Below are 8,978 nucleotides of genomic sequence, written 5' to 3' on the forward strand. Positions count from 1 at the left end.
CACAACTCACTAGCAAAATAAATTCAATTAAATAATTGTCAAAGGACTTGAACAGATATTTTTCAGGAAGAAAAAAATCTAATTAAAAAGTGGACAAAGGATCTGAATAGATGTTTTTTCCAAAGTCATAAAAAAGGGCTACCAGGAACATGAAATGTGCTTGACGTCACTAGCCATCAGGGAAATACAACTCAGAACAACAATGAGAGGGGACTGGACTTCCCTGGTGGTCCAGTGGTTAAGAATCTGCTTTTCAATGCAGGAAACATGGGTTCAATCCCTGGCCTGGGAACTAAGATCCCACATGCCTCAGAGAAACTAACCTTGAGTGACACAAATAGAGAACCAGCACACCACAACTAAGACCCATCACAGACCTCCCGCCGCCAAAAAAAGCACAATGAGATATCACCTTATACTTATTACAACAGCTATCATCAAAAAGACAAGAGAGATAACAAGTGTCGGTGAGGATGTGGGGAAGAGAACCCTGGTGTGCTGTTGGTGGGGATGTAAAGTGGTACATACATATGTGTGTGTTTCAAAGGAAAGCAAAGTGGGTGAGATGGGAAATAACAGCATTGAGGAGTGTCGGGGGTAAAGCTGATGAAGTGAGAGCTGAAGCTGCATTCAAAACTGAGGATGAACTCATCGAATCTATAATATCTCCCACAGGTCAGGGTTGCTACCTATGTTTTACAGATGGTGACACCAAGAATCACTGAGGTTGAACAGCTGGCTGAAGGTCACCCAACAGAGAATGAAATCCTAAACCAGTTAAAAATTAAGAGTAGCAACAATGTGAGAAGGAATCGTGCTGCGTCTGGCTTCCACACACTGCCAGGGACACTCTACCCAAAGGGACCGTTCCCTCTAGTATTTTCCCTTGCCTACCCTGGGAGAGCTCTCTCCGGACACCTCCATACAAAGGACTAATTATGCGAGAGGGTCATAGAGTCCCCAGAGCTCCACCCTCTCTCTAAATAACAGGAATCGGTTAATTCCCCAGCTCCTTCCTCATTCTCTACAACTGCTCTGCCCTTAAGAATCAGGAAGGACATTTTTTTTCTATTTTTTAAAAACTATTTTTATGCTTTTTGTTTGTTTGTTTTAAATACGTAAAGAGTCAAATCTAATAAAATGGGATATGAACTTTTCTATTAAAAAAATATTTATGCTTTTTTTTATTTAAACACATAAATTTGGATGCAGACTTTTTTATATTTTTTTTAAAAACATTTTTATACTTCTTTTTTTGTTTTGAACACATAAGAATCAAATCTAATAAAATGAGATGTGGGCTTTTTTTCATTTTTTAAAAAACATTTTTAAGAAAAGACATCTTTGCTGCTACCACCAATACTGATTCGCCATCACCACAAGGGTCAGGTCCTTGCCTTGTCTACACCTCATTACAGGGTTCTCCAGGAACCCGCATCACCACCTCTACCTGGATCTCAGTGTATCCCAGGACTTAGGGGGCTTCTTGCCCCAGGACATTCTATTCATTCCTCTGCTGGCCAGCAAGAAGCACCCACCCTAAGTCTTCTTCCCTAAGGTAACTGCTGTGATCTCAGGCACCCATTCCAGAGATAACAGTCATGTGACTTGGCCTTTCTTTCATCCCTCCCACGGCCACTTCAAACCCAGAGAATCCAGGGCAGGAGCAAGAGACCAGCCTCTCATCTGTTAGCTGAAGGCCTAAACATCAGTGCCAAAGAATAACACATGAAGGTAGGCTTATTACCACATCCCACTTTTTTAAAATGGTCTTATGAATGAGGGGTGCATTCTAGAACACCAAATGATGTGTGAGGACAAATTAGAATACTTTTTACAGCATATTTGTGTTCTGGATGCTTGAGGGGGATTATGGGGTGTTTGTGTGTGTGTACAAACATGTCTCAGCTACTTGTTTGGGAATGTGTGTATACCTGCAGTAAAGATGTCTGTGCAATTTTACCACTGTGTGCCTGTTTTCAGAGTTTGATGGGTTTGCAGAAGAATGTCTTAAGGCTTGCCTGGCTGAACTGTTGTGTATCTCTGTAGCCACAGAATTAGAAAATTTGACTTTTTATAACTCAATGTCCCTAACGCCATTGAACCATAAGCCTAAATGTCAACTTTCATACTTTTTTCATCTTTGATATGACTATAATATTATCCAGAAATAAAAGTAAATCTTTGTAAGGAATTTTATCCATCACAGTCCTTAGTATATTAGAGCCTGGTTCATTTAAAAAAGCAAGGATCCCTGAATTAATCAGATTTGGGTTGAAATCCTGAGAGGCATTTACAAACTATGGGACTTTGAGCAAGTTATTTAACCTCAATTGCCCTCCTCTGTTATTATATAAAATAAGGACATTATCTGACTTTTCACATAAGGTCAGAGTGAATATATGAAAAGGGATATAAATTCACACACCAGTTTTGTCCTTACCTAGTGTACGAACCCTCTAGAAGCCTATTTCCTGATATGAAATAGAGTTTAATAGTAACATTTATTCACCATCTACGACATTGTCAGAAACTGATCTAAGAGCTTGACATGTTTGACCTACTTAACCAATTCTGCTTTCACGTGAGGAAACTGAAGCACAGAGAGGTTAAACAACATTGGCCAAAGTTGCTCGGGTAAGAAATGAGAGAAGCAAGAATGGAACAGGGGCAGTCTAACTCCCAAATCCTTGGGGTTTTTTTTTTTTATTATATTTATTTATTTATCAATGTTTGTCTGTGCCGGGCCTTGGTTGCAGCATAAAGTATCTTCATTGCGGAATGCAGGACTCTTTTGTTGTGTCGTGTGAACTGTTAGTTGTGACATGTGGGATCTGGTTCCCTGACAAGAGATTGAACAAAGGGTCTCTGCATTGAGAGTGCCGAGTCTTAGCCCCTGGACCACCAGGGAAGTCCCCCAACATCTTATTGTTAATCAAAACATTAATACTTGTTCTGCTTAATGAAGATAAATGAGAGAACCATACAAATACAGTGTTGTATTAGGGGGAAGAAGGTTCTTTTCTGAACAATAAAAATTACAGGATTATAATTTAAGAACAGTGAATATGATTTTTAAAATAACTTATCCTTATAATGATACCTGTCAGGGACCATGCAGTAGGAAGATTTCTATGTGACTTTTATCCACCACATCAACCATGATGGTTTCTGTACTGTTAGAAACTTGATTCGGCATTACCTCAAGGGTTAAGACTTTTGCATCCACTTTTACTTTGCTTGAAAAATAGTTATTAAAGTGAAAAAAATATTTATTAAAATGAGAGCCAGGAAGGTAGTACAGGAACCTCAGAGGTCATTTAGTTCATACTCAATGGTTCACACGTGAAAAAAATTGAGATGGGAGGAAATGAAGTGACGTCCCCATATCAAATCATTAGCCAAAGGGAGTTCTACTAGGTGAAACCCAGGCCTCCTGACTAGGGGTCTTTCTCTACCAGATGACTCTGGATTTAAAGGCTGGTATATATGTGTCCATCTGTGTTGTTCATGCTCATCACAGTAGCTGGTAAGCAGGAGTGGCATGGACATTGGACACAGCCTAGAAAAGACATTCACCACAAATTAAAATTTCTCCTTCTGGCAGGAAAGCCACTGATAAAACACTGATTTTGGAAATCAAACAGTCCTGAGTACAGGGCCACTCACTTATCTATGACCTTGGGATGCTTTACCTTACTGAGCCCAAGTCTGTTCATCTCTAAGAGGGAGATTCTATTTCCTCATAGAATTTTCTGGTAAATATATAACTAGAGTATACTAATACATCCTGCCTTCCTAAACTAAGGGTTCAGATCTGTAAATGAGCTCCAGTGGACACCTAAGCATGTGTGAGCGGCCATCTGTTCCCCCTCCCCCCTCCCAGGGTCCGGGTTTGCCTTTGCTTGTAAGGGACACATGGCCCTGTGTGTCGTCCTTCCAAACCTGCGAGTTTCCCTCTTTAGGGCAACCACAGCACAGAGGAGCGCTTCCTCCTGCTGGGCTTCTCCGACTGGCCCTCACTGCAGCCTGTCCTCTTCGTCCTCGTCCTCCTCTGCTACCTCCTGACTCTGACGGGCAACTCGGCGCTGGTGCTGCTGGCGGTGCGCGAGCCGCGACTACACACGCCCATGTACTACTTCCTCTGCCACCTGGCCCTGGTGGATGCGGGCTTCACCACGAGCGTGGTGCCACCCCTGCTGGCCAACCTGCGAGGCCAGGAGCTGAGGCTGGAGCGCGGCGGCTGCCTGGCGCAGCTGTGCGCATCGCTGGCGCTGGGCTCGGCCGAGTGCGTCCTCCTGGCGGGGATGGCTCTGGACCGCGCAGCCGCCGTGTGTCGTCCGCTGCGCTACGCCGGCCTCGCCTCCCCGCGCCTCTGCCACGCTCTGGCCGGCGCCGCCTGGCTCGGTGGCCTCACCAACTCTGCCGCGCAAACCGCGCTCCTGGCCGCTCGGCCGCTGTGCGCGCCCGGTCGGGTAGACCACTTCATCTGCGAGCTGCCCGCGCTGCTCCAGCTGGCCTGCCACGGCGGCGGCCAGGGATCCACCGAGCGCCAGATGTTTGCTGCCCGCGTGTTCATCCTGCTGGTGCCGTCCGCCGCCATCCTGGCCTCTTATGGCGGCGTGGCCCGTGCTCTATGGGCCCTGAGGACCAGAGGCAGCCGCAGGAAAGCGGTGGGCACCTGTGGGTCTCACCTGACAGCCGTCTGCCTGTTCTATGGCTCAGCCATCTACACCTACCTGCAGCCCACGCACAACTACAACCAACGGCGGGGCAAGTTCATCTCTCTTTTCTACACTGTAGTCACACCCGCCCTCAACCCACTCATCTACACCCTCAGGAATAAGGAAGTGAAGGGGGCAGCGAGGAGGCTCCTGGGGGGTGTGGGCAGAGGACAAGATGCACAGTTAGTCAATCGGGGAGGGAAGGAGGGGAGTGTTACCCCAGGGCCCAAGGATGGGAATGCCCAGTGGAAAGGGTTTAGCCTTCAGGCTGTTCATTTCTCTACAAGAATCCGTCAGATTTGTCCTTAAGAAGCCCATGGTTAATGGGGAGGTCCCTTCCTCCTATCAGGGAAGGTTCTTGTGCTGTAGGGAAAACCCCCCATGTCCTTTAACCGTGCAGGTTTAGTGAGGGGAAAATGGCACTTGGGCTTTCTCCTAAGCTGATGAAAATAAGAAAGTGAGATTTGGGGAGGACCTTTCCCATCTTCAGGCTTACCACATCCCCAAGTCAAGAGTCCGTGTGCTGCTAAGAGATGTATGAAGATCCCAGTCTAGTGGAAGAGGCCATGGAAGACCCCATGGTGTCTGTCATCAGACATATCCCTAAGTGACAATCAAATCATAGGCTCAGCCCTGCGGGAGATTCCATCCAAAAACAGAAGACATGGTCTCTCATTGCAGGGAATCAGTGCAAACAAATGCCCTCCTACGCAGTTAAATGGTGCCCACCCCAGAGAACTTCACCCATAATTATAGTGAGCAACACATGTAAGTGCAGTTTGTGCTGAGTGGTGTTAAGTTCAGAAAGGCTTCTGCAGGAAGTGGTTCTTGAGACAGTTATAAACAAGAGAAGAGACTAGTGGGGAAGACGGTGGACATGTTTCAGGCTCCAAGAAAAACACATAGGTGATTGGGAAGGAGACCTAAGGTGGTGAGAAACAGGAGTAAAGGAAGGGAGAGAGATGGAGGAAGCAGAGAGGGGAACACTCCACTAGCCAGACTGTGGGCAGTGTTGGGATCAACCCAGAAACCAATCCTCAGCCCACATCCAACCCAGAGAAGACCTGCTAGTGCCCAAGGCAGTCAGGACTGAGACTGCTCCACAATCACTCAATTTTCTGAAAATCTGTTCCCACCTAAAGTACATCTACTCCCAAGGAGCCCCCACTAGAGGCATAAAATCTCTAGATCCCCACCGTGAATATCTTGCCATGACCACCATCATCCCCAGAAATAAGAATGGTTTAATAAGAGTGTGAGAAACAGAGTAGGAAGGGGCATGCTGCCAAGTTTCACTTCATAACAAATAGCTTTAAATAAGACTAGGGGAAGTCGTTTGATTGAATTTCTAAATTATTTATTAATGAGATTGGAATCATCACACTAAATAGTTCACGTCACAATAAAGCATTTGGCTATTCTCTATAAGTAGAAAGTAAGTGTAGCTCGACAATTTTTGAGTGATATGATAGAAGAAGCACTGCACTAAAAATAGATGCAAACAGTAATTAGAAGAACAAGGATCACAACCTAAAATGTACTCTTGTTGGTTGGGAAAGGAAATAGGAGTTTTCCTATGAGTCAGAGCCGATTCAGGATTAAACTGCAAGCTGGCTTTGAAGTTACCTCTAATAGATTTTCAAATTCCAATATATTCTAACATATCAACATATATTGTATTATATGCACTTTTGCAATTATTCAATCATGTGAGAATGAAAGAATCAATGAATTAGAAATGTTCTACAACATTCTTCACCAGCCCAACCTAAATCTTCTATTTATCTTTCACATTAATTTTGGGAATTTTCAGAGGGTGTGGTTAGTGAGTAAGAAGTAAAAGGAAATGAGCTCTTTCTTTTCTGCTATCACTCCATCTGCAGGGTCATCACCCACCAGTGGAGGGGTATATCATGAAGAGTAAATCGGTCTTTTTGATGCCATAATCTCCCATGATCTTCCTATCTTCCAGTGTCTTTCCATTGCAGCTCACAATCTGCTTCTCAGGGGGTATAGCAGTCTTCATCTTGATCATCTCCTTCACCTGAGTCACTGGGGTGGACCTTCGCACCAGGAGCTCGTGCCTCTGCCCCCCATGACCAGGCTCTACCAAAACCAAGGGCAGCTCCTCATCACTGGGCTTCACCACCTTCAGGGTGAGGTGGATGGTTGTCTCCTTGTCGATGCCATATGAGGACAGAGTTCTCTGCGGCTTTAGGGTCTTCGAGCCCAGCTGGAGGACCTGATCTTGCACGGCAACCTTGGTCTTAGACCGGACATGTTCACTGATCTTATTGACTCTGTCTCCCGGATGTGCAGTGAAGGTCATTGGTTTCCATGCCTCAGAATGGACAATCACCTGGACCAAAAAAGGCCAAGAGACAGTTGCCTAGAATGCCTGCCCTCTTCTACACCCTTTGTGCCCCCTCCTCTATTGCTCCCACCCTTCACTGCCAGTCTGTTGCTCCAGATCCTTTACAACAAGCTGTGCCCCTCCCTTGTTTGAAACTTGTTTTTGAAATTTCCAGGTCGTAATGCAAGAAAACCAGTCTTATCCCTTTGTCCTCTTATCCATTGCAAAATGTTATTGATAAATTCCTATCTTATTTACCTGTCTCCTCTCCAGATAAATGTTGTCAAATGTCAAAAGCTAAATACATTAGAAAGCATCCAAAGATGTACACCAGATTTGAAAAACAGCTCTCAAACAGAATTTCCAAGACTTGACAGCCTAATGGAATACTCACATGGCTGTCCTCCATGACCATGACTTCTTTAGAAGGAAATTCTGTTTGTGACACATCTTTTCTGTACTGTTAGTTTCTTTCTTAATGCTTTAAATAATAAGTCACACATTGTAGTGAAACTATGTTCAATATCACCTGTTCATCTGTTTCCTGTGTTCTTCTATCCACCTGTTGTAGAATATGATCCCTCCTTTAACTGGACCAGGCTCCCGCTCACAGAAAGTAGGGACTACATCTGAGTCTTATTTCAATAATATGAACACAGGGAATCTCACTCCTATGCTATCACCTGGAAGTCTTGAAGAACCTCTTTCAGGCTTCATTCAAAATACCTTCCCAAACTAGATGCCACAGACATTTCTTCACTGAACTCTCACGCTTCTATGCTAAGCATTAGCCTCATTCCAAGTTCTTTTTGTAGAGCATATGGTCTTACACAGGCATTAACAACTTAGAATAAATGAATTCTGCAGACCTCTCTGTTGGTAAAAGAAGAAAGCTTAAGAGCCCTGGAGGCCTAAACAGGATAAGAGAGAAAAAGATCAAGAAAATATTCCCATAGTTTCAAGTCTTGCCAGCACTGCTGAGCACAAAGCCCACTCCCACTTCCTACCATGTACCCCTAAGTGTGACCAGTGCAAGGTCTCAATGCAAGAGAACTCAGGGGCCAAGCAATCTGGTTCTCTTCATGGAAACTTTCTTTCCATTCAGTAAGTAACAATGCCTATCTCCTCCCCTTCCAGATGCCTTTCTAACAACCCCCTTCACCTCCCAGCACTGTCCCTCATCCATTCTCAATTCTCTCCTGTGTCTCAGAGGTCCTCTCCCTTTCCCCACCCTCGGTATCAAATCAACTCACATCGACGACAGTGGCCATGTCTGCAATCAGAGGAGCAGAATCAGGAGACAGAGCAGCGAAGGACCTCACCTCGTTTATACAAGCAGCTAAATTGGAAATCCCCTGCCTGGGTGCTGTGGTTTTCAAGTTTTTCCTCTACCCTTTGTTGCCAGACCGCCTCAAGTTACTTTCACTTTTGCTACTGGGGAGTCAGTAAGCAAAAATACCTTATGATTAGGCACTTGGCCCCACAGTCAACACATTTGTCCTCCCTGTTTCAAACATGGGATGGTCTTTCTCTGTTGAGAATTTTCCCCTGATTTACAACCCACTATTCCCAATCCTGACTTGTGACTTCCTAGCCTGCATCTCTGACCCTCACTAGCTTGAAGACCTTTAACACCTGTGGTCCTCCCCTTAGCTTTTAAGACCCGCCCTCCTCCCACCACTGCTGCCATTAGTCAGAGAACTTCCTGAAAACAGAGGTGCCCCGGAGAGGACAGTGAGAGTTGCCGTGGGTGATGTGACCAGGAGCAGCCTGTTAACCCTAGTCTAGCAGAATGTGTGAAGCTGACCTGGAGAAAACACAGAAATAACCCTGGACTGAGAAGACCCATGAGTTCCAGTCCCAGGGCTGACACTCAATTAACCTGGGCAAGTCTGTTCACC

The 8,978-nt window shown here is 45.1% G+C and overlaps 2 protein-coding genes across 3 annotated transcripts; one reads left to right on the forward strand and one right to left on the reverse strand.

Annotated features, from left to right (window-relative positions):
• Positions 1–3,510: 3,510 nt before the first annotated feature.
• On the forward strand, positions 3,511–5,111 carry LOC120869752 (putative olfactory receptor 2I1). Its single transcript, XM_040249028.1, is given in 2 exon segments — positions 3,511–3,529; positions 3,913–5,111. Coding segments are annotated over 2 exon segments (1,140 nt in total). The 3' UTR covers positions 5,034–5,111.
• A 948-nt stretch (positions 5,112–6,059) lies between these two features.
• Positions 6,060–8,594, reverse strand: LOC120870411 (ubiquitin D-like). 2 transcript variants are annotated; one of them, XM_040250075.1, is made up of 2 exons: positions 8,336–8,594; positions 6,060–7,085 (listed from the first exon to the last, which is right to left on the reverse strand). In XM_040250075.1, the coding sequence occupies exons 1-2, from the start codon at positions 8,346–8,348 to the stop codon at positions 6,613–6,615; spliced, it is 486 nt and encodes a 161-aa protein (XP_040106009.1). In that variant the 5' UTR covers positions 8,349–8,594; the 3' UTR covers positions 6,060–6,612. The 2 variants fall into 2 exon arrangements, with proteins under 2 accessions (XP_040106009.1, XP_040106008.1); XM_040250074.1 differs by having other exon boundaries at positions 6,060–7,083; positions 8,331–8,581.
• Positions 8,595–8,978: the final 384 nt, after the last annotated feature.

This window comes from Oryx dammah, unplaced genomic scaffold (assembly GCF_014754425.2).
Source record: "Oryx dammah isolate SB20612 unplaced genomic scaffold, SCBI_Odam_1.1 HiC_scaffold_11, whole genome shotgun sequence".
Taxonomy (NCBI): Eukaryota; Metazoa; Chordata; class Mammalia; order Artiodactyla; family Bovidae; genus Oryx; species Oryx dammah.